This window comes from Dama dama, chromosome 7 (assembly GCF_033118175.1).
Source record: "Dama dama isolate Ldn47 chromosome 7, ASM3311817v1, whole genome shotgun sequence".
In the NCBI taxonomy this organism is placed as follows: Eukaryota; Metazoa; Chordata; class Mammalia; order Artiodactyla; family Cervidae; genus Dama; species Dama dama.
In genome coordinates this window covers 20,193,396-20,220,076 of record NC_083687.1, presented here as the reverse complement: position 1 = coordinate 20,220,076, position 26,681 = coordinate 20,193,396, and the positions used below count along the sequence as shown (strand labels likewise).

Here is a 26,681-nt window from a genome sequence, read left to right as displayed (position 1 = left end):
AACGCCTCTCCTAGATTGGCGGGCAGGTTCTTTACCACTAGCACCACCTGGGAAACCCCATAATAAGTTATTGTACTCCTCCCCCAACTCCCCCATACCCAAAGGGAAAAAAATCTTGCCTTGAAACAGACTTTTAAAACATTTAGGCCTATCTTAAAAAATATTAACACATCAATCATTGAGACATTGATCAATCAATGTCTCATCAACATCATCAACATCAATCAAGACATTGCCAATTTGTCTTTAAACTTTTACTCTCTCACTCACCCACTACCCCAGTGGGCAAAACACCTCCCAATTTCAGCCATCAATCTCAGATTGATCCACCACTCTTTCCTTGAATACCTGTTGGCTACTTTGGGGGTCTCCTGTTCTTAGGTCTGTCAGATGCCCCACTGCCTCCCTTTTATTTTCCCTGCACAGACACAAAAGCAAACAGGTCATTTGCCTCCTGGTGGTTTATCTCCACTCACTCATACTCTGGAGTGCATGGGGATAGCTTGTCATCTCATTATGTTGAAAGCGTTGTCCAGAGGCTTGGGGCTGCCACATTTTTATGTGGAGAGTAAAAAAGTTCAAAAATATAAAAAGTAATCTTGCCATATAACGTGATATTCTAAGCATATGCATCTATTACTGATAAAGCCAAAAATTTTAAGGACAGAGTATTGTCTGAACTCCTCTCTTGGCTTCAGTTCTGGGTGCAAATGTAGAGTTCAGTTCAGTCGTGTCCAACTCTTTGCAACCCCATGGACTGCAGTGTGTCAGGCTTCCCTGTCCATCACCAACTCCCGGAGCTTGCTCAAACTAACGTCCATCAAGTCAGTGATGCCATCCAACCATCTCATCCTGTCGTCCCCTCCTCCTCCTGCCTTCAATCCTTCCCAGGATCAGGGTCTTTACCAAATGAGTCAGTTCTTCACATCAGGTGGCCAAAGTATTGGAGCTTCAGCTTCAGCATCAGTCCTTGTAATGAATTTTCAGGACTGATTTCCTTTAGGACTGGTTTGATCTCCTTGGACTCTCAAGTCTTCTTCAACACCACAGATCAAAAGCATCAATTCTTCGGCACTCAGCTTTCTTTATGGTCCAACTCTCACATCCATACGCGACTACGGGGAAAACCATAGCTTTGACTAGATGGACCTTTGTTGGCAAAGTAATGTCTCTGCTTTTATTAATATGCTGTCTAGGTTTGCAAATGTGGAGTAAAGAGGACACAAAAAAAGGATACAGGAGTGAAGGAGGAAGAAGAAGGAATCAAGGTAATACTTCGAACAAATGGCCTAAGGCCAAGGGGCCAGGCAGAGATGAAAATCTTGGATTCAAATCTAAAGACTACCCATCAGGGACAAGAAGATGAATAAAGTAGCTCTGAATAGTGAAATAGGACACATACACTGGAGATTCCCCAGAGACATAAAGGTGTTGTTAATGGAATTAAAAGTGGTTCAGACAACAGCTTCGCTCTTTACTCAGCTGCTAAGATAAATACAGGCTTGAGGAGAAAAGCCTGGAAAACAATGGGCTATTGAGCCAGCTCAAATCCACCCTTTTGCACTGCCATTCGATACTAGAGTTGTAGCCTATAAACATTCCTCCTTCACCGGTGACACATTATTAGCACTGTCAGCAGGAGGCACTGGTGGGGCACTGTAAGTGCAAGCAACTTCACTCCCGGTTCTGCTGCTTTTCCTTCTTGTTCCTAACACATCATTGTCAGCATGTGGCTTTCTTGCCAGCAGGAGGCTTCTTGGCCAGTGGCACACACTCTCCGGAATTCAGCCAGTCACTCAAGAGGCAGCCTCCCTCCAATTGTCACAGGCATCCCACCAAGTGACTTCCTAGCAAGTTTCCCCAACACTCTGCCTGCCACCTTAAACTGTGGCACTTCAAGCAAATTTCTCCACCCAGTGAGCCCACCACACTGTCTTCAATGAGATCTGAATCTCAGCTTTGGGGGAGGAGGGAAAGGGCTCTTTCAAAAGTTTGTTCCTTCCTTGAGGGATCTCTCAGTCTACAAGTAGTGGCTGCTCCCTACATCTGCTATTCGGGTATTCTTTAGAGATGTCAGCCCCTCTTAGCGGTTAATCCCGGTAAGCTATGCTGCAGGCTGTGTTGTCAACTTTTTGCAGCCCCGTGGACTGGAGCCCGCTAGGTTTCTACATCCATGGGACGTTCTAGGCAAAGATACTTAAGTGGACAGCCATTTCCTCCTCCAGGGGATCATCTCGACCCAGGGATTGAACCCACGTCTCCTGCATTGGCAGGTGGATTCTTCACCACTGAGCCACCTGTAGTTAATAATTCTTCATATTGAATGTTAACTGTTCAAATTACTGGTATTTCAAATTACTGGTATTTCCTTCTTCTGAATGATCCTGAACCTTAAATGATAACACAATCATTGGTAAAATTTACAAGAGGATGTAAATTCTTCTTTTTTTGAGGATATATTTTTTAAATTGCTAAGAAAATTAAAACCAGGAAATTAGAGTCCATTTAGGAAATTAAAGGAATCAGTGAGAAAGCACAAAATAGGATCACAGAACACCAAAGTCAGTAATTAACATAAAAGCAACTGGATTAGATTTCCTATTAAAATGCAGAGACTCTCCAAATGAGTTGAAATATAAAATCCAATAAGACACAACTAGAAATTATATGAAAGCTAAATATAACAGGATAGGTAACAATTTATCAAGCAAATATAAACAAAGAGGACAAATATTCTACTATCAAAGAAAGTAAAATTCGAGGCAAAAAGCTTAAGTAGGACACAAAGAATAACATTAGTAAGTCTTCCTTATGAATTGTACCTAATAGACACAGGTATTTATATACTAACAGTATCAAACCACACAAAGCAAAAGCTAGACAAGATGAAACTGAGAGAAATAACTATAATAGGAGACTCTAAGACAATATTATTAGTCTATGGTCATTTATTAAAAAAATAAAATGAAAATTGAATTAAAGTGGTTGAACAGATACACATTCACCTCTGTCACACACAAATTGAATAAACTTTCATTCAAGACACCCACAGAACACTCTTTAAAAATGCTAGGCCCCCGAACCTCAATAAATTCTTAAAAAAAGAAACCAAATAAGCCATATTTACTGTCAAGGTAAATATTTTACAAGTAGCAAAAAAAAAAAAATTTTTTTAAAGGCAAATCACACAGAAATTTTAAAATATTCTTAGCTATTAAACCAAAACACAAAGATAAACTACTTAGAAAACAAGACACATTATTATAGCTGGGATGTGAACATACTTGAAATTGGAGATAAGGAAAAGCCTTGAACATATTCAATTGTATATAAACAAAAAAGTATCAGATTTAAAAAGTTATAGGAAAAAAATCTAGAGCAAACAAAGGAAATAATAAACACAAAATGAGAAAGTAGTACATTTTAAAACAAAGCCATAATTGATAAACAAATCCAGTCTTCTTTTTTAAGAGAAAAAAGATACCTTTAGAAAGTCTAATCAAGGAAAAGAAAATGGTAAAACTAAGAAAACATAAATTTCTTACAAGTATCAAGTTTAATAGAAAAGAGACTTTTATTCTCTATTAAAAGTATCGAATGTGTTAAATTTCAACAAAATGAAAAGTTTTCTGGAAAAGTATAAATTACTTAAATTTAGTAGATAATAAACGCAGAAGAAGAAATACATTTTAAAACAAAAAACTTTTTAAATTTTAAAAACATACAAATAGCCACAAAAGAAACTGGAGTTATCAAGAATTTATTTCCTAAAGAGTCTGAACTCAGAAGTTTTATAAGCACAATTCTTCAATTTTTCATGAAACAAATCACTCTCATGCTATAATGTAACTGCTTAACATACAGTGAAATATACACAGGTATCCTATTCACTTCATAGAGCTAGCAAAATGCCTAACTCAAAACCTAGACGCTAGCCCAAAAGCCCCAAACTCTCATGTAAAAAGGCAATTTTCCTAAATAAAATATTAGCCAATCAAATTCTATAGTAGCAATAGGGCAGTCACATTTTAGAAGAAATTAATTCTGAAGGACATCCCATATTTCAAAACTAGTCTTCCCAGAGAAACTAACATAAAGATAAGAGGATGCATGGTTGGAGAGTTTAAGTCTACAATCACTGTAGTGTACTTTTTTCTTCAAGACTGCTTTTTCTTTTCTCACCATTATTTCTAATATTTCAAAGAGGGCTCTCACTATTCATAGTGGTGGTTTCTTTTGGGTCTTCATCACTTTAATTTCTGTCCCAAAGTTACTGAAACTTGAACATGCTTTTGATCACTAGTTTTAACACCACCACAGAATGAACGCATGTTTAAGAGAATACAGTGAAAGTGAATGTTAAAACAGCCACCCAACATTGCCCTCAGAAGATGCTGGTAAAGAATCCCAGGCATTACAGGACACGGACAAAAGACAACGGCACATCTGCTTATTATTAACAGCGAAAGCTGCACTACTAAGGGTCAACATCACGAGCAGTTGACAGAGCCAAACTGCCAGCTTTGAAATGATGCAATTCTTGGTCACTTTTTAGGGTACAAGTATGTGCATTACTTCAAATTTTGAGAACAAAGTAACTATCAATATTATTTGATCAGTTATTTTTAAACCACATAACTCAAGCTCACATAAGTAAACTAATATTTTTTTTAAAAAATCTTCTTTACTTAACTGACCTAATTCCAGGAGCTCAAAGATGGTTAGAAAATCTATCAAAGCATCATCAACAAATCAAATGGAAAAAAAAAAAACTGTATGATCATCTTAAGACATACCAAAAATGTGTATTTGACAAAATTTCAGAGCTATTTCTAATTCTTTAAAATCTAAAAAGAGGGTATTTCCTTTCTAAAGAAAATAATATCTGACTCAAAACAGCCAACCTAAAGGTAAAACACTATGGACATACCCATTAAAACCAGAAATATAATAAGAATGTCTACCACCATCATCATCATGATTATTGAACATTTCAGCCACCAAAACGTGCAATAAAAATTAAAACTATTAGAAGAAACAACATTATCATTATCCACACAGGATGTCAAAATATTTCCTTAAAAAAACCATGTGAAGTTACTGAAAAAAGTACTAGAATATGAGGTGACTAAAAAAGTAAAAAAAGTGACTAGATATGAGGAAAATACAAATATATTTATAAAGACTATAGAATCATTACTGCTCAAATTCTTCCAACCTGTCTCCATCAAGACTGGCTCCACCCTAGTCTGAGTCATTATTGTTGTTTGCCTCGATTACTGCACCAGGCTCCCATGTTTAACCAGCTTCCTTATCTCCAGCCTGGTGAGACATACCGTATATGCACAGGATAAATCTGATTGTGTCATTACGTTGCACAGAATCTTCTCATAGCTTCTCATCACAGAATAAGATCCAAGTTCCTTACCATTGCCTCCTATATGGCCCTATCCAGCCAGGTATCCCATACAAATGCCATTGTTAACACTCGTCACACTGTCTTCCTTTCTGCTCCTCAAATACACCAAATGCGCTTTGTGCTAGCGCTTTACTCTGCTGGTATTGCTGTTCCCTGGAACCTCACAAAGATGGCTCCTTTTAAGATGCCAAATACAGCTAATTTGATCTTCCAACCTAGAGTAGTCAGTCAGTCACTATGTCCCATCACCCTATTTTAACTCTCTCCACTGAATCTAAAGTTCATAATTTAATACCTGCCCCTGTTTGGTACTTATTGCCATTAACGACACCTCTGTGAGAGCAAGAACCTTGTCTTAATAACATGTCATCTCTAAAACTTAAATAAGTCCCGGTGTGTAAGAAGAGTCATTCTTCTTCCCTGAATTTTCACTGTCAGTCATTCTCAACAGACTGTAAACTCCATAAAACCAGAAGGCTGTCTATTTTAGTTGCTATCTCCAGGACTCAGACACTGGCTAGACAGTTAACAATATCTGATGAATGAATGAATCCCTCATTTGCTCCCTTTAATCCCTAGCAGTCTAAGATTAAGCAAACTTTTTTGGTGAGTCCAAGATATCACTAGCTTATTTTGAACTTGTAGCCAAATAATGATTTCATATGAATTATTATAGTTAGATCTTTCCACCTCTACACACTCCCCAAATTCTACACTTGTGTGATTGACTTGTTAAGATAAACATTGAGCTTTAATAAAATTTGGTAGTATGGTTGGAATTAATCTTTAAAATGCCTTTGTCAAAAAACTATTTACAAGAAAATAACAAGTCAAGAAAAATTAAACCTTTTGAGTCCTAATCCAGTCCTATCTGTGTAAGTAGCTGGGCAGAGAGGAGACCTGCTGATTGTTATACTGGGGAAAAAAAACAAAACTGAGGTATTAAAAAGTTAACCTTTCTTGCCAGTGTATAGAGAAATGATCATCCTATGCAAAAATGGTCAAAACTAACAAAGCCACAAAAGGATTGCCTCTTAAGGATTTAAATTAAGATACTGGATTGCCATTTTTATTATCCAAGAGTTACTCATTATCTGCTGCTTTGTGGGCACTGTAAGTATCTATTTCAAACAAAAGGCTACATTCTCAACTTTTTATATTTTGTTTTTATTCAAGAGTTTACTCACAGGCAGCACTTTAAAATCAGGCTTTTAAAATTAAAGGCCAAAACTAAAAAAATTTGCAAATAAGACACTGCTAAAAGAATGATCGTCTTAATAATTTAAACCCTAAAATGTCCTGTGGAATTAAAGTCTTTACACATAAATGCGTAAGATTGGTATCATTTAAAATAAACAATTGAAAAACCACAGATGGTTGCCAAATTTGTCAATGAAGATAAACAGCAGTTTCAGCCTTCCAGGGTCTGAACACCAGTCATTAATTCAGTTGTGAGGGAATATGCTTCAGAATTTGGCCTTTAAAGTCTCCTTCTCCAACAGCAAATCAGCATATCTATGCTGAAGTTCCTTTTCTCTTTCCTGCTGTCGCTGAACATCTTCTTTTAGACACTTGAAGAAATAAAAACATTAATTATTTCATAGGTAAGCACACTGAAAATTAAAAATATCTTATGGTACTTTATAATCTTATAAACAGCTGAGTTAGGTCAACACTTTCAAGAGTTAAGTATTCCCCAAAGAGAAATAAAAATAGCAACTACTTTTACTATAAAACCAGTGCTGAGGCCACTCTTTGATTTGGTCACACATCTGCCAGCATTTGTAAAATCTCTGCTATCTCAAATAAATAAGCCATCACTGTGCTATGAACACCCACCATGCACTTAAATAAGCCCTGGCTGCCGTTTATCTGGGCATGGACTTTCATGCACATTTGGCAAATAAAGTTAAACCAAACCTGGCCAAAGGATTTGATGTTCTGGGATGACTAGCTATATTCTCAGCATTCTAAATTACAAAACAAAAAGACATCGGTTTAATTACCTCAGAAAGCTGTATGAATGGGATGCAATTAAGTTTCAGGGGGGGAAATCATAAGGTTACTTATTCTATTTCATAGTGTATCTACATGGAAAACAAAAAATTAGCAAAGGAAAAGTCTCTGTGTATCCACAATAGCCTGGCCTATCCATCTACACACAGGCCATTCTAGATAAGAAAGTCAAAACTTTTAGGCTTTCATTGAAAAAAAGCCAGACAATGTCAAATGCAAACGATAGCCTGCACAGGCAGGGAAAAAAGGGAAACCCTGATTATTCTTTGGAGCTCTCTTTCTAAGCAGGACTGCAAGGTAATAATGGTACCTCTAGCCTCCGGGGAATAGCAGAATCTTCATGTTTCTTGAGTTCTTCAAAAGTGCGTAACTCCAAGTAAGCCTGCTCAATCTGGTCCCACAAGTCATTCAGCTGCTTCATGAGCCCCATCGCACGAGACTGGTAACCCCCAAGCAGGATTTTCATCTTCTTTTCCATCTTCGCAGCTCTCTTGGCTTCTGTCGTCATGTGACCCCTGTTTATCTGGGGGCCAGGGGAAGATCACATCATGAGAAAAGCAGGCCAATAATAGGACAAAAGGCACGACTGCTCATCTACTGCCTCAAAGCAAAAGTACAGCAGATGCGATCCCCATCTTATCACCTATGACATTTTTCACACAACCAGAGCAAAGCCACCTGGCCTTCCCAGGAGCTTGGAGGGCTACAGTTCATAGAGTTGCAAAGAGTTGGACATGCCTGAAGCAACTTAGCATGCACACAGACCAAAGAATCCTAAAATCTATATGGAACCATATATGCCAGACCCAGAATGCCAAAGCAATCCTGAGGAGAAAGAACAAAGCAGAAGGCATAAGCCTCTCAGACTTCGGACAATATTACAAAGCTACAATAACCAAAACAGCATTGGTATTGGCACAAAAACACACAAATGGATCAATGAAACAGAATAGAGAGCCCAGAAACAAACTCATACACCTACAATTAATCTTCGACAAAGGCGGCAAGAATATACAATAAGGCAAAGACAGTCGCTTTAGTAAGCGGTCTTGGGAAAGTTGGACAGCCACAAGTAAATGAGTGAAGTCAGAAAACACCCTCATGCCTTATACAAAAATAAGCTTGAAATAGCTTAAAAGACTTAAAGATAAGACATGATACCATAAAACTCCTAGAACAGAACACAGGTAAACCATTCGCTGACATAAATCATACTAATGTTTTCTTAGGTCAGTCTCCCAAGGCAATAGAAACAAAAGCAAAAATAAGCAAATGGGACCAAATCAAACTTTTAAGCCTTTACAGAGCAAAAGAAACCATAAGCAAAATGAAAAGACAAACTAAGGACTGGGAGAAAATATTTGCAAATGATGTGGCTGTCAAGGGCTTAATTTCCAAAATATGCAAGCAGCTCACATAACTTAATAGCAAAAATAAAAATAAAAAATAAAAAAATGAGCAGAAGACCCAAATAGACATTTCTCCAAAACAGACTTACAGGTGGCTAAGAGGCACATAAAAACACTCATCATCACTAATTATTAAAGAAATGCAAGTCAAACCTACAATGAGGTACCAGCTGGTCAAAATGGCCATCACTAAAATGTCTACAAATAACATGCTGAAGAGGATGTAGAGAAAGAGAACCCTCCTCCTACACTGTTCGTGGGAATGTAAATTGATGCAGCGCTATGGAAAACAGTATGAAGGTTCTTCAAAAAACTAAAAACAGAGGTGCCATATGACCTGGCAGTCCCACTCCTGGGCATATATCTGTGACAAAATCCTAATTCAAAATATACACGCATCCTTATGTTCACAGCAGCACAATTCACAATAACCAAGACATGGAAAGAACCTAAATGTCCACGGACACATCAATGGATAAAGGAGATACCGTATATCTACACCTACATCTCTATCTATATATACACACACACACACGATGCAATACCACTAGCCACTAAAGGGCGAAATGATGCCATCTGCGGCAACATGGATGGACCTAGCGATTATCACAGTAAGCAAAGCAAGTCTGAAAGAAAAAGACAGATACCATACGATACCACTTATATGTGGAATCTCAAATATGACACAAATGAACTTACCTATGAAACAGAAACAGACACACAGACATAAAGAAGAGACGTGTGGTTGCCAAGGGGAGGGGCAGGAGGAGGATGCACTGGGAGTTTGGGGTTAGCAGATACAAAATATTATGTATAGAATGGACAAATAACCAGATCATACTCTATAGCACAGGGAGCTATATTCAATATCCTGTAATAAACCACAATGGAAAAGGGAAAAAAAAGTACATTATTCTTATACTTCAACTACCATAATACAAAATTAGGCTTAAGAAGGGTTTCTCTTATACTTGAACAGTTTTACAGCCTAGTCCCAAATAAGTTATTCATAATAACTTCACCCATGATCCAAACTCAAAGCAGGCTTGAATTTCACAGTATGGGGAAAACTAATTTCTACCTCCAAAAATAACTCCTGCTATCATTAATCCTGGGGCTGGCAGTTTTGGGGGCTAGCAGCGATATATCTTCACCATCTGTATCTCAAAAATGCACTTCTATGTATTATACATTAAGCACATTTTAAATAAGTGAATAATATTCAATTAATATACCACAGCTGTGATCAAAACAATCCCCTCAAAAGTACAAAATTACTAGATTAGTATAAAGTTATAATCTTAAACTTGGCATAAAACCCATAAAGGAGAGAATATCACATTTGGCAACAACAACAAAAATGTTTTTAACTTTTGAGGAGCAAAAAGACTCCATAAAAAAAAAGACTCCATAAAATTAAGAGAAATAACAATTTTCCTATTAAATATGTACACTGTGCACAAGTGGGTTGCCTCTCAGATGATTCTAAAATTAGGTGAAAAGAATTTAAAGTGTATATATTCAAAAAGAACTGGAGAGGGACACTTAGCAGAAGGTTTCAACAAAATTCTAGAGCTGCTACAGAGAAAGCCTCAGTTTAGAGGGTACAAGGAAAAGTTGAGAAGCAGCAGGCTGTGATGCAGAATTCCATTAGTATAACACCTTCTCTGGGTGTACATTGTACATCCCACAATGTCATCACTTCACCATGATCTGCAAATACGTGTTTCCATCAACACTTGTAATTATGAGGTCAAAGCCTCAGGAATACTTATTAAATCTGTGTCAATTTCTTTGTGTCCATTTCTCCCTGCAACTTCTTTCCTCTCTCCTACCACCATCCAAACTGATTCCATCAAGTGACTTCTAAAAGCAATCAAAGCTAAGTAGTTTCAGGATAACATATACCCAAATGATACTCTGTAATTCACAATAATATAATTGAAAGTACCCTGTAACAAGGGAGACAGTGTGACAATTTTTTTTCTAAAATACTAAATGGGGGGGGGGGGGTTGGAATAAGTAGAAATGGTACCATGGGAAAATACTGTCAAATATACAATATTGATAAGAAAATTGTTCATAAGATGTTTTCTTAAATATTTAGAAACAATATAATCACCAAAACAAATATACAGCTTTCCATTAAACATTCACTTCAAAGCATTACGTCTGATATAAAAATAAACATGTCAATCTCAATGCTTTCTTTTTTTTAAGATTATGTAAGAATATCAAGAAATGCCATGTTCCCCAAAATATAAAGTACACTTCTACTGGAAAAGTAGTACTTCATATCTATCCATCTCCAGGTTACTTTATTGAAGCCAAAGTCAAATAAGCCCAGCAGAGGGGTTGGCAGGGAAGGGACATGTTGTATGTGTTCCTTAAGAACATGAGATGGATCTAAAATTAATTAACATAAAGCTCATTTAAAGCCATTCCTATCTTCAACATTTTATAAAAGTTACAATAACCTTTTATTCCTCTGCAATGCACTTAAAGACTAAGTCCATTAATAAATAATGCCCTTTATAAAAGAGCCATTTTCCTCCAACAGATAACAAATTAAAATGAGTTCCACAGCAAAGATACATCTACTAAGAGTCAGGAAATACTGGAACAAGTCAGTAGTGCCGTGGAGTGAACTCAGTTGAGCCACTCAGCTGTTCTGAGTTGATGTAGGTTATTTAACCTCTGTATTTCCATCTCTCCATCAATAAAATGGCAGTTGCCACTAAAAGTTCCTACACACTACAGGAAAGCCCCCAGCCGCCCAGTAACACCTGGCACAGAGCAAGCAGCCCATGCACGGTAGCTCCGATTACAATCATTACAGGTCTAAGAGGGTAACCATTTTGTTCTCCTCTCTAACGTCCAAGGGACTATGGATGACAATTTAAAAACCTCTTTTAAATTTCAACTTTAATTTTAAAAATGACAGAGATCTCTTCCTGGGAATAAAGCAAGGAAAAGACAGCTGTTTCTTAAGTGAGCAGTCTGCCTCTTCAGGACCACCACACCAAGTAACACGTACTGGAGTACATCTTTTTAGCCCAATGCTCCTCAACCCCAGCTAACTTAAAAGGGGCTTCCTAGCAGCTCAGATGGTTAAGAATCTGCCTGCAATGCAAGAGACCCCAGTTCAATTCCTGGGCCGGGAAGATCCCCTGGGGAAGGGATAGGTTACCCACTCCAGAATTCTTGGGCTTCTCGGGTGGCTCAGCTGGTGAAGAATCTGCCTACAAAGCGGGAGACCTGGGTTTGATCCCTGGGTTGGGAAGATCCCCTGAAGGGAAAGACTACCCACTCCAGTATTCAGGCCTGGAGAAGTCCATGGACTGTATAATCCACGTGACTGCAAAGAGTCGGACATGACTGAGTGACATGTATGTATGTAAATTTAAGAAGTTAACTGTAGAGTCTTTAAAATCTATCAGTGCAGAGACTCTTATTTACATGGTCTCAGACTACTGTATTTTTAAAGCCCCCAGATGGCAGGAGGCAATCAGGACGGAGAATTCTGTTTCAGCCACTGTCATTCCTGAACTAGGTGTCAGCTGTTTTCTCTTAACCAGGCCTACCAGAATGTCATTTCCAAAAATAAGTGAACTAAATCCATAAGTTAGTTGCATCAAGTTCCTGATACTATAATTCAGTGTGTTCCAACAATAGCAACATTAGACACTCTATTCACATGTGGATTCAAATACACATTCCAAAAACCTTAACAGCAAAGAATTTCAATATATGCAGTGCTTTTTTAAAAAATTAGTCACATAAATTATCATTTTTCATTGGCTAAGATAATTCAATTAGCTATACACTGCACGCCATGGAAATTCAATTTCCAATTTGGTGTAACAACGTAACACTTAGCCTCAGAAAGTGTTTAATTAGTCATCAAGGCACATTTAGTATGACTGGTACCTTATATCTGGGAATTACCTCACCTCACATAGTTGAGTCATTTATTATTCCCAAAACACCAAAGATTTTAAAACTGCAAAGCTTCCATTTAATGTGAACAATTTTATTTAATTTAGCTCAAGCTTTATTAAAGTCTTCTGGCTCAAATACTGTGCTAAGATTTCAAGCAAATATGGAAATAAATTATACAAAAAATTAAAGTACAGAGAAAAAAATTTAGTCAATTAACTATATGAGAGTAAGTGAAAGTTGTCAGTCACGTCAGTTTTCGGCCCTATGGACTGTACCCTTCAGGCTCCTTTGTCCATGGAATTCTCCAGGTAAAAATGCTGGAGTGGGTAGCCATTCCTTTCTCCAGGGATCTTCCCGACCCAGAGACGGAACCCGGGTCTTCTGCAATGCAGGCAGATTCTTTACTGTCTCAGCCACCATGAAAGCCCCAAATAACTATATGTTAGTACAAAAATATAAAGAAGAAACATATAAAGTATATGTAAATATACCTTAAATGTAAAGAAAGGAATACAGCTTTTAACACTCAATTCTAGCTTATCTTACATCTGCCATCTGATCATTCAAATGTAAAGGACGATATCCACATATTTCGTAAAATGCTCGACCTATGACTGCTCAATACATTTTCGGAGGGAAAAAAACTAACCTATAAAGTCTGGCCTTTTTCTAGCCAGTAAATCTCAAGCATGAACCACACATGCATACATGGAACACATCTACCTTGAATTAGCCTCAGCTCCCTCACCATACACTCATACACAGAAAAAACATTAAAGTCCAACAGAGTATAAGAACTTCTTTAAAAAATATACAGAATCAAGAAGAACCAGGTTCTGATTTAACCTGATTAATATTTTAAGCCCTTTTTAAAAATACAAGTAAGCGCTAGCAACTGCCCTGAAGGACAACTTATTTTCAACAAAAAAGTACTGGTTTAGGGAGCTTATACTACTTCTTACAGCCGATTTACCAAAAGTTCTTCCAAAAATTGATTTCAAACCACTGCATTTATAGCTGACTTGTCAAAAAAAATTTTTCAAATCCTTAACTGCACTTAGAGACATACTTTAAAGTCTTAAAACAACTAACAAACTTAGTAATGGAATTAGGATTAAATACTTTGTTCACTTGTCACCAGACAAGCCTCCCAAATATGGTTATAATGGAAGTTTGTGTTTAAATATGTATCAGCACAAAATTTCTAATGATTTTAAATAAAGTTCATTATAACTATTAGGATTTTAAAGTAGGACAACACGTGATATAATTAAAGCTGACTACATCCAAAATGAAAGTGTAAAATTCAATTCAAGAAGAGATGAATGAGAATATATCTACATATAAATGTATAGGGGGACCAAGCTGACAAATTTCATGCATCATAATTCTGTTTTACGATATGATGTCTGGAATTTGTTTCAAATTGCGGGGAAGGGGAAATGACATGAAATAAGAGTGGCTATGAGCTGATGGCTGTCACAGCTGGGTGATAACACACTAGGACTCATTACACCAGTCTACTTTAGGATATATTTAAAATTCCCACAATAAAAATTTTTCTAAAATTCAAACTCAGTGTCTACTCCAAAGGATAACTATTTTGTTAAGACTATACACCACAAACCATGAAACATCAATATAATAGAAACATAAAAATTTAGAAGTATGCCAACTGTTTCAACATGCCAAAATGTACAAATGAAATGTTAAAATCCAATTATGTAAAATTCATTTATACGAAACAAAATCTGAGCCCTTAAGTATTATTCAAATCTCTCTCCTAAAATTGACCCATGTCTCGTATTTCAGACATTCATCAAAATTTACAGAGCAAAAACTTAGCCACCCTCTTATTCAAGGTAAAGTTACTTCTCAGTACCTTATACTATCAAATCTAATTAAGCTACCACTAAGAGTGATAATGAGCCACCTTACCTGGTGGCTCAGCAGTGAAGAATCCACCTGCCATGCAGGAGACCAGGGTTCAATCCCTGGGTCAGGAAGAACACCTGGAGGAGGAAATGGCAACCCACTCCAGTATTCTTGCCTGAGAAATCCATGGACAGAGGAGCCTTGTGGGCTACAATCCACGAGGTCACAAATGAGTCCGACACAAATTAGCGACTAAACGAGTGATATGAACCTTGGAGACTTGGGAGAGGATTCCTATCCATTAAAACTTAGCAACCGTAAGGCAAACAGTATCTTATTTCATCTTACACTATTTCAAGCTCACACTTCCATGAGATAAAAACTATCACCCAAATTTTACAAGAAAAATCTGAGACTCAAGAGAGGTTAAGTAACTTGCCCTAGGCTACACAGTCACTAAGAGATGAAGTTTTGCCACTGTGTCTACTTGGAAGTCCAACACTAGGTTACACTGCAGCTCAATCACATGTCCTCTCTGCCTCAGCCCATGAAATGCAAACTTGCCTGAAGAAATTCGTGCTGTGGTGCTAAATGGCTTAACGCCACCAGACAGTTCACGGAAAAATTATTCTAGACACACATAAACAAGATCTCAATTAATGAACTTCCCCATCATTCCTTCCCTGATTTAGACATTAACCTGTATGTAGCCACTTGTAAGAATTTTACTTGACACTGGAGAAAAGCTTTCAATTTCCCCAGCTTACATTTTTTAGTTCTGAATTCTTTTATTCTTAACAAGCCACCAAACTATAGGAAAAACATCTCTCAGAAATATTTTATGGGGAAAAAAAGTTTAACAACTTTTTGAGAAGCTGGGCAGAATATAACTAGAATTATTAGAGATTTCCCCAAAACTAATCTTTTGCCACAGGCTTTAAAAGAGTACAAGTGATTAGGGTTTTGTATTGTTTTTTTTTGAATGGTACTTATAATATTATACTATTAAATGAACAGAGTAGTACATAGTGATCCCAATTTAGTTTTAAAGACCTTTATCCACACACAGATATGTGTGGCTGTACATATATCTTTTTCTATTATATTTAATCTGATATATACACACCCCAAGATGTTTAATGTGATTACACTTGAATGGTAGGCTTTTCTCTTTTTTTTTAATTTAAAATTTTATACAAAGTACTGGTATTATTTTTAGAAAAAATGCCTACAAATGTTATTTTTTAAATGCATAGAAGAGAAACTGTCTTAAAAAGACTGGCCAGAGACCAATGGAAAACTGATGGTCCCCAGGAGATGAATCAGTGGAACCATAAGTGTTTCCTCGGGTCATTACAAAAGGGAGCTGTATGGGACTTATAAAAGTGTAATTGTTACTCTCAAACTCACTAAGTTTGTTAAGGTTACTAGGCTTAAGTAACTCCAAAATAAACACATTATCCTTGGGTCTCCAATACTGTCCTCAGTTAAAGTCTGTTACAGTGAGGTTCAGAAACATTAAGAGCATCCCTCACTGAAATTCTTGCTTGGGGACCCAGATAATAACCTTATACCACTGGAAAAACAGGTTTCAGAATACTTAAATATAAAGTTAATGGCAGCTCCACTTCCTAGTCAACATGATCCTATAGTAGTAAAGGTGTGATTCAACCATCGAAATGTTTGCAAACAAGAGCTCATGAATGATCCTCCTTTAATCTCTATACTGCTCATTAGCATTGTTTTAGCAGTGAGCCATCTCAATATTGATGAGATGCAAGTCCAATTAAGTGATTATTGTCAGCATCTATCAGTTAGCAACCATCAGATTGCATCCCTAAAGAGCAAGCTAAAGCAATAAGGCAAAACCTTACTAAACGCATTTCCAAGAAGAGAAATGTACCAATAAAGCAATGCCAAGAGCATTTTATATTTGCATAAGTTAGGAAATGAAACCCAACAACTACAAGAAACAAATTCAACTCAACACTGAGGAATAACAAAAGCAACACCGTTGTTATCACAAGAGATCTCTGGTCTAGCTTCCAGAGTTGCCACTAGAAACAACCAAGAAATCTGTTAATGCCTTTAAGGGTGATGGCAGAGAGCAGAACTTGAGAACTGAGAATGTTCCAAGTACTGAGGACTTCTTGCCTGTCACCGCACACCACCCCACACCATCCCACACACACAGGAGCCTAATTGTAAGCCTGCCGAGACACAACAACATACCATCCCTCCACCCTCAACTGCACACCAACTTCATCCTTACCCTAGGTCTTAAGGGGAGTTTTATCCTGTGTAAAAATAAATGACGATCACCGAGAAAACAGGATCCATTTTGCAGCCAATTTTGCTGAAATATAACCATCCGGAAAAGTCAGGGGTCCCCATATAAGTTCTACAAACACACTGAGAAGGATTTTAAATGTGTTATCTGTGTTCTTTAAGTTACTTTATTTCCAAGAAGTCAATGTTACATAGTATTTCTTGACTAAATTGACTGTGCCAGTAAAATACAGGGAGAAGTATTACTTCTGGACCTAGTTTCCACCTCCAAGGAAAGCCTTTCCATTTTTACAGCTAACATGACAAAATCTACTTTTCAGCCAAACTTCCTCAACACAGCAGTTTAGATACAATTTCAAATACTATTAAATTTAATGGCAGGCCTAAATTCAGACTTCTCATTTCACTTTTGCACCTACTGGAAATTATTTCACTCAAAATAATTATGTCTTCAGACGATTTCCTATTTCCACTTAAAGTGGAAACAAATTAGAACACTTCAAATTCTATCTGCACTTCCCAAATACAGTAATGACTCATTTATCTGGCATCATCGGAAAATAAGGTTCTCCACGTTAAGTGTTTTCCAGATAAATGAAGTCCGGAGGAGCAGAAAGCTCATCCGCCTGCTTCCCTGCTGTATCCCAGGGCCCAGAGTAGGGGCTGGCACACAGTGGATGCTCAGTAACACACACTGAATGTGTGATTTTAAATAAAGGCCTAACGTTCTTTTACTTCCAACCGTTTGATGAAAATTCTTCTACACTGGCCATCTGGCCATCCTTCTTTTTCTGTTTTATAAAAACATGACACTGAACAGAAATTAAGCTTTTCTTATTAATTGGAGTATCCCCATAAACAGCAAACATGCTACACTCCTACCATACACCTATAATGCCCTCAGAAGCTATTCAAATAACATAGCCTTTTGCCACCATATTTAAATGGCCTCAACATGCTATGTTTTCATAACTTTTCCTTTTCTGTTATTAGCTGTCATTTCTGCTTGCAGGTGCTGCCATATTTTACACACAGATGTCTGGTAAAGTTCCAAAATTAATACTATCTCCTAAGCAGAATAAAATATGTGGACTTGGTTAGTCTTTCCCACTTGCTTCTGACCTGTGACTATCTTCTGATTCTATTTATTTAACGGACTCCTTGTACCAGCCAAAACATTCTACATAAAATCTGTGATGGTTCTACTAGTTTTAAATGAGAATCTTAAGGATTTTAATTTAAGTTCTAAGTTTCAAATACTAATCATGAGTAATGGCTTCAAGACTAGCTCCAATATAAACCTCAGGGCATATTTTTTTAACCCATTTAGGAGACACCAAGGACGACAAAGCTGGAGTTCACCTTGCTTGCTACGGGGTGATAGGGTCCTAATTTAGAGTCACTGTTCCAGAGTTCACGGCAGCAGAACTCAAGAACACTGGCGGTCATGTACTGTGCTCAGCACAGCAAGGCACATCTCCCTGAACCCAAGAGTGGAAGGATAATTTAAGTTCAGCCTTAAGTTTATATAATACAACTAGAGTTCCTTCCCCACAACAAACTTTGAATAATGTTTATAATTTAGCAATCAACTGAAATGATGAAAGAATTACCACAATTGAAATAAAATATTTATGTATTTCAAATCAGGAGAACTGTGTCTTCAAAAACTAAAATAAGCTAAGACAAACCTAGTTCTGAATTAGGGATGGATACAAATAAAATGGGGGATTTGTTTATTTGTGCTTTCGAGTCTCTTTTCTTCTTTTTAAAGATTTAATGAACTTTCATTTGAAATAAGCAGAGTTTACTAAATTAAAGGATTTGATTATGTGTTCTTTAAAAGTAACTAGCTGAGTAAACATTAAAGCAAGTTATCCAGGAGTCAAGAAAAGAAAAATTACTTCAGACTGTTTTATGAATATTCTTCCAAAATCACCAATCCTTCAGCAAAAATAGTTCAACGGAAGATTTCGGTTCCTGGTACTGAACTGAACAAAGAGAACCACATGTTTCTAATGGCTGCTCATAAACGACCCAAATAAATCTCCAGAAGAACAGCAGTGGTTCTCTCTGTATTTTTCCCTTCAAAACTCACAAGACCAATTCAACACAGAAATAAAAATTACTGTACTTTATGGCACCACTCACTTTGTGACACATTTATTTGCTGTCATGAAAGTTAGTGCCTCAACAAAGTAAATGAGATTTGGGGGAAAACTTTTTTTTATATTTTAAACAGCACAAAATGTCCTTACCATTTGAGCAATAAAGAGTTTGCCCACCTCAAATGAGATTTTCAAACCAAGTGAGAGACCTAAGCATTTATATATAAAGGTTACAAGGAAGCTTTCCAAATAGCTTTCCAATCAATTATGATGCTGACCTTAGAACAGAATTACACTGCTAACTACCACTTATCAGAAATGAAGCCTACACAACAGAAAATATAACTTAAATTTAACCACTGATGTTCTTTTTACTTTCCCTGACTTTGTGAATTAAAACATGGAGCAACAGCACACCCTGCTGGAAGTCAGTAACACAGCTAGAATAACCAGTAGCAACGGACTGTTAAAATTTCACCTAAGATGAAAATCACTTCAGGAAGAAACTCTGATCTCCCACCAAATGATAAAAGAAGTTCACGAGCACTACCATTAGGTGCCTAGACATGTGACCTTAGAGGTAAAATTAAAAATTAACTAAAGGATACTGCTTTTTCCAGCTCATTTCCCTAGCTCCACACAGCCCCAACCACTCCAAATGACTTCTCTATTTTTAATTTTAACCCTAAATAAAATATATTCAAATCCACTTTCTGCAAAGAGAAACTGGTAATCACATAAGAGGAACTTGAAGCCACTTTCTGCACGTGACTGCCTGAAGCACCCCTTTCTACTTCCCATCCCAAGATATCTTGGCCTCAGAAACATCTCTGAAGACCACCATTAAGAATTCACAAGGCAGCCTAGCAGTCCATGAACCACAATTTACATATCACTGGCAAAATTCCTACACAGATTCTGGAATTCAAAACATGCAGACTATATTAAGAAACCACATGCTATGAAATTCCGATTGAGTACCTTTCAAAATTTTCACTGACATGAAAAATCATGGAAGCCACTGTCTAGGTAATCCAGCTCAGCGCTCTCCCTGTAGCAAACTCACAAGAATCGGAGAGTGTGCAGAAAGGTACTGAGGTTTTCTAAGTGTGCCCTCTTGGTTATAGAAAGAAAGCTCCCTGGTGCACTGATCTCCCTCCTTAGAGAAATTGCCATTTCAGCACTCATCTACACTGTTCTCAGTGACCAGTGTTCACTTTTTGGCTCCTTGCTCCCACATGTAAAAGGTTCTGATTGACCAGCAGTCCACTTACAGCTCTCTTTATCACAAAGCCCAGCCATCCTGAAAAACCAATGCAGATCAAACACTTCAGTGCAGTGCAGTTTTTTCTCAAGAAATTCAAAAACCATTACCTTACATCTATTTTTCTGAAGTTGTCTCCAAAGGTATGAGTTTGATTCATCATTTCAATCAAAGTACACATTTAAGGTTGAATATTAAAAGGATACCAACCTCAAGCCTCTTTTCCAGCGACTCGATTCTGTCCTTTTTGCTAGCAAGGTTGGCCCGGGTGTAGCGGCTCTGCCCAGGAAGATACAAAACTTGACTGTAGCACTCTTCCCACACCTGGTTATAAGCTTCACTTGAGAGTTCTCCGTGGCTCATACCTTGTTTGACCACTTCCATCTCCTGTACCAGAACATCCTGAGCCTGTTCACAATAATAATTTCAGTAAGCTTGAGTACTAGAGACACCTGCCATCAGTAGAAAGTTTTAGAAGACCGGTCTTTCCCTCCCTGGGCAAAGGCAATCAGCTTTGGTTGACTGACTGTTTTTTGGAAAGGGGTTATAAATATCTAAGTGAAACAAATTAAGAAGCCTAGAAGTCAATGCAGATTGATCTGAAGAGTCAAGCATCCATGTATTAACCCCAATAATATAAACATTCTTTGCCTTCACTCATTAAAACAGCAGCTACCATTTCTCAGGTGTCTACTATGTGTCAGGAACTGGACTGAAAAGTTTTACCTATTTTATCTCCAAACAGCATACCACTCTTACAAAGCAGTCCACATTAACCTCACTAAAGTTCAGGAAGCTCATGAAGTTCATTAACCTCATTACAGCTCACAAAGCAAAGGCTCAGAGAGATTAAACAATTTGTTCAAAAACACAACACCAGTAAGCAGAAGAGACAGGCTCACACCCAAACCAAAGGTGACCACTGCGTGGGGGTGCTCCTTCCACTCACCATCAACCCCAACACTTCCGACTTCCCAGTACAGTGAAGGGGAATTAGGCGGGGTTTTTCTCTTTTTTTGACACATGCCTTTTTTCTCATCTGAAAGAATGTCCCTGACATTACCAGAGAATAGGACTGGAAGCACAGATCAAATAATGACAGATCACAGACCAGTTGCTGGTCACTAGAAAAGATATGGTTTAAGATGATAGAATGAGGATGGAATTGGACAAGTGGAGTCCAATCACAGCTTTGGCATTTAAATAGCTATTTGAACTTGCTGAACTTATGTAAGCCTATTTCTCATCTGGAGAGGGGAGATAATACCTAACATGTTTGTTATGAGGATTAAGTGATACAGCAAGACACAAAGAGCCAGCCCAGCACCAGACACACAGACTCCTTCAGCATACCACATGAACTCTTTCCAGCCCTTTGCTTCATGGCTCATGAAAAACCAACAATTACTTTTTGTGCTTTATAGAAAGCTCTCAATCATTCCAGGAACATCAGAAAATAAACACAGACCAAAACATAAGAAAAATCAAGATAAATAACAAGCATATGAAAAAAATTTAAACCAAAAAAAGGCAGGGGGAAATCATGTCTACAGAATATAAAGAACAGATCCTTTTAAATGATACCTCTTAGGGGAAATAATGGAAACAAACCAATTTTAACACACTTAATGACAACTGGGCACTTTATTATCAGTGAAATGGTATTTCACTCTGAAACTGCACATGGTAAAAATTGACAAATTTAGCTCTTATAATAATTAGGAGAAAGTACAGCTAAGTTCCAATGAAACTGTGCCTAAAGAATCTGCTAAGTAAATAGCTGCTTCAAATTTTTCAGAACACAGGGGACTATAAACAGATAAATAAAATACAGAAGAATGAACTACTTTGTAATGGTTTCAAATAAAATTCTAAAGCACTACTTATAATTATTATTTTCAAAACATGCATTAGAATCTGTCCCTTACAGAACTTCTATTAGTAACAATGTGATCTTTGTTTCAGGTTTCCATATATACAATAAATTTAGGAAGACTGATTTCCTCAAATCTATCTTCTCCTCATATTTTCACTCTAATAAGAGGAAACTGTTCAAGCAATGAGTTCATTATCTAATTCTCAACAGAGGGCAGCTTCCATGGCACTTACTAAAAGACAGCAACTCAAAGTTACTCAGAAGCAAACTGAAACAGAAATCCAAACCCTCTTCCTCTATTTTCTAAAAATTCTGTAATAAACATGTATCACTTATACAGTACGAAAAAGGGAAAGTAAGAAAGAGAGAAGGCAAGTACAAGAGAGACAAGAGACAAAAGAATCTGGTTTCCTCCTAAGTCAGCCCATTCTAATGGACAGTACTTCACTGCCCCTCAGAATGAAAGACTAAAGAAAGAAGACTTCAGTAAAAGACCACTCTTCTTCCAACCATGACACCAACTCTCCTTTCCTGTATCACTGTACAGATTTCTAGTCACAATCACAGCTGTTTGCTCTGTCAAAGCAGAAACAATAAAATGCAAATGGAGGGAGAGGTAGGACAGACATTATATAAGAAAACATTTCTTTATTTCCTTATCCACAATGGTAGGGGGAAACCGTGTCAGGGAAATAAATGCAGTAAATGGTATTTCCTTTCTGTGACTAGATGAAAGGTTTAATCTGTAAATATTTTAATACATTCTTATTTTTTCATAGTATTCTAAGTAAGTGAGGTTTAAGTATTAAAGGCAATCCCACTCTATTCAGAGACAGCAGAATTAAACCCAGAAAATGGCAACTGTAGCAACAATCAATGAGGCACACACCCATAAGACAAAAACACCCTGCCATCAAAACCAGTGTCTATCTGATAAAGGTCTATCATTGAACATTGTGGAGGGAGAGGGGAGGGGAGAGGGGAGGATGTCCTCTGCATAACATTTAACATGAAAATTTCTCTCTTAACCATATATTTCTGTTGTTTATAAACATCAATATGGGAAAATATGTTCATGTTTGTCCATGATACACAGTATCTAACAAATACTTAAATCTTGAGACAAAAATACTCAATGATACCTTTTTCAGCTCTTCCTTGGAGAATTTTTCATAAGGGTTATGTTCCAGATAGGCAATGTGCTCTGCATTATTGGTACCAAATCCTACAGTTTTTCCTTTTTTATTTCCAGATGGCTCATAAGGGTGATGTAGAAGGTCATAATGAAGCATCGTGATCATTTCCTTTTTGATCAGTTCTTCACTTTTCTGTAAATCTGTTAGAGGTGGTTCTACATTTAAGGGTCTCAGAATTGTTTCATTTACCTAAAATTTTAAAACAAGTACAATTATTAAACATAGTACTGCAACATACTAATGTTACTACTTCTAGCAATGAACTAAATACAGGCACACTTTGTTTTACTGTGCTTCACTTAACTGAAACTTGCAGACAAGGTGCTTTTCTTTTCATAAACTGAAAGTTCATGGCAACACTGAATTGAGCAAATCTATTGGCACCATTTTTTCAACAACATTTGCTCATTTTGTCTATGTCACACTGGCAATTCTTGCAATATTTCAAACATTTTTTTCATTACTATTCTATCTGCTATGGTGAGCTGTGATCATTAATGCTACTATTGCAAAAAGATTATGACTCAGGGTCAGAAGCTTAGAGGATAATTAGCACTTTTTTAGCTATAAAGTATCATTTAATTAAGGTATGTACATTAAGTACATTAAGGAATGTACGTTTTTTAGACATACCACTACTGCACACTTAAAAAACTACAGTTTAGTATAAACGTAACTTCTATGCACAAGGAAACAGAACAACTCGCACTTTACTGAGTGACAAGCACTTCACTGCAGGGGCCTGGAACCACCCTGCAATATCTCCAAGGTATACCTAAAGCAGTTTAACATTTTCAAAAGAAATTATTTTCTTTTTTCTTTCAAAATTCTTATTTGTACCAGTGAAGCATTTCAAAGATTGGATCTGGGAACTGCTTTACTATATTCCAGAAAGTAGATGAAATGTTGTTTTATAGACTTTATGAATAATACAAAAAACATCAATCACATAAAAAGAAACTTAAAACTTCCTAAGGCAGAAATTCTAATACTTACTTCTGATGGTCTTGGCAGATCCTTCTGGACAGCTTTGTGCATTCGTTTCATTTCCTTTACACGCTCTGCATCTCGTATGGCCTAAAAAAATTATTTTTATAACCGTTTTTACAGCTATACAGTATCTGACACATTTCAGTAAAGGTGAAAACACTTTCCTCTATAAGAACATGTATGTTCAAGAGCTAAAGGTGTAGTAATCTGTATAAGTTTGTAGAAAGGCAATGTAACGCCACTGAAATTAGCCAGTCTATTCATTCTCTTGTTACAGCACAAACTAAGAACTTCCAACAGCTACTAGGAGCATTCTCTGGATTTGCATGGCTCCCTCAATCAGATAATCATTCTTTTCTTGTCTAAAAGACCAAATCCTAAACGTACAGGGGATGCTTCCAATTATCCTTCCTGCAATACAACCTTTCCCTTCCACCCCAGATGCTACTGATTTTTTATTTAAAAAGCCAGCCAGCAAGGGTGCTGTTTTATGACTTAAATTATGAATAATGTGGGTTAACACAAGAGAACTTCAAACCATTTTTTAGAATAAATGTAGCTCAAAATAGCTAAGAGAATTAAATTCATAAAGTATTATCATATATCCCTTACCAAAAAGCACATTCATGTGGTTTCTCTCTAAAGCATGACTTCCATCACTCCAATCCCTAGAAATGATTCAATTTCTAAAAACATCCCAAAATGGGCTGCATCAAGAAGTTCTGAAGTGGATCACATGATCTCAGTTTTAGTTCAAGTTTTACCACTTTCAAGACAGGAGACCTGGGAAAGTTAACTTAATTCACCTGAGTTTCCTCATTTCTAAAATGAACCTGATACCTATCCTACTTATATCACCTGCTTGTTATGTGCATACGAAAAGTAATTAACTAGAAAGTATATTAGTACAAGGTGTTACTAATTTTATTCTGATGCACTCTAAATTTCCAAATCCACATTTTTTAAATTTCTTTTTCATTGGAGAATAATTGCTTTACAATACTGTGTTGGCATCTGCCATACAACTCGAATCAGCCATAAATATACATGTTCCCTCCCTCTTGAACCTCCCCCCCCACCCCATCCCACTCCTCTAGGTTGTCACAGAGCACCGTATTGAGCTCCCTGCGTTACCCACAACTGCCCATTAGTTTACACTGACGAAGAAACAAATCAATCAACCAACAAATCAATCAATAAGATGTACTTGTTTTAGACTGGTCAATAACATCTTTTCTTGGCAAGAGTGAAAGCAATGTCCAGAAGACTACTTACACATATTTTAAAGGACCATAATGAATTTGACAAAGGATATTTAAACTGTGACCTATATGATTATACACTTTAAGAACACCTATCAAGATTGATCTAAGTAATTTCCTTTAGTGCAATTTTTTTCAATACTGAAAAAAAACACTAAGTAGAGATCTTGAGACATGTTAACAGTCATCACTCACCTGCTTCCGTGCATCCACATCAGCAGCATCTTCAATGTAAGTATCATCTATTTCACGCTCTTCCAGTTCCTTCTCGGCATTTTCTGGTAGAACAATTTCAAAGTCATTCTTAGGAGCAGGAAGACCCAACAATCCTAAACGGAGGTGTTCACGAGATTCTCTTTCCTGAAGAAAAACATTAGTCCTCAATTTATACACATTAAAATACTCAACTAATATTGTATAAGAGTTTCTAAAATACAGTTAGCCTAATTTTAATTCTAGAAAAATGATCCCTAACTTAAGGGTTGAGACAAGATTTTGTTTAATTTCTATCTTTACTTCCTCCCTACATTAAGACCAATCATAAAAACTTTGGGGGGAAAAAAAAAAAACTTTGATTTGTGGTCAATGAATTTACTCTGGGATAGTCTAATAGCAGGTTTGAGAATTATAACTCTGCAGGGCAAAAAAACAAGAAGTCCTTTAGGATTTCCTTTTAAGGATTTCTGAAATTTAATAGGAAATGAAAGAACAAGTTCAAAAGTAAATTTGTCCTTGGATAAATGAAACCTAATCTGAAAAGACGGCTGAATTTGTGTGTATGATTCTTTTTCATGCAAATAACAGGTCATATGCAAGCCAAAGAAAACAGCTCATACTTCCTCAAAGTGCCTAGTACCCAAAGTCTTCCCCAGTCCATCCTCAGCTCACCTGTCTGTCTCATTCCCCACTGGTCCAACACATATGTGCAAGATGGGAAGACCAAGTGAGCTGCTATGTCCAGAACATGCTCCACACTTACTCATGTCATGATCTCCACATGTGACAGCCCCCCACCTACTTCTGAGCATACCTCCT

The 26,681-nt window shown here is 36.9% G+C and overlaps 1 protein-coding gene across 1 annotated transcript in view; it reads right to left on the bottom strand.

The window, feature by feature from the left end:
* Nucleotides 1-2,930: 2,930 nt before the first annotated feature.
* Nucleotides 2,931-26,681, bottom strand: part of CDC5L (cell division cycle 5 like) — a 45,331-nt gene continuing 21,580 nt past the window's right edge. The window contains exons 11-16 of the mRNA XM_061146846.1: nucleotides 25,842-26,006; nucleotides 24,391-24,471; nucleotides 23,341-23,583; nucleotides 20,533-20,730; nucleotides 7,746-7,958; nucleotides 2,931-6,990 (exon numbers count right to left, since the gene is read on the bottom strand). Coding sequence (XP_061002829.1) covers nucleotides 6,886-6,990; nucleotides 7,746-7,958; nucleotides 20,533-20,730; nucleotides 23,341-23,583; nucleotides 24,391-24,471; nucleotides 25,842-26,006 — 1,005 coding nt within the window. The 3' untranslated portion in view covers nucleotides 2,931-6,885. The remainder of the gene's footprint in view (nucleotides 6,991-7,745; nucleotides 7,959-20,532; nucleotides 20,731-23,340; nucleotides 23,584-24,390; nucleotides 24,472-25,841; nucleotides 26,007-26,681) is intronic.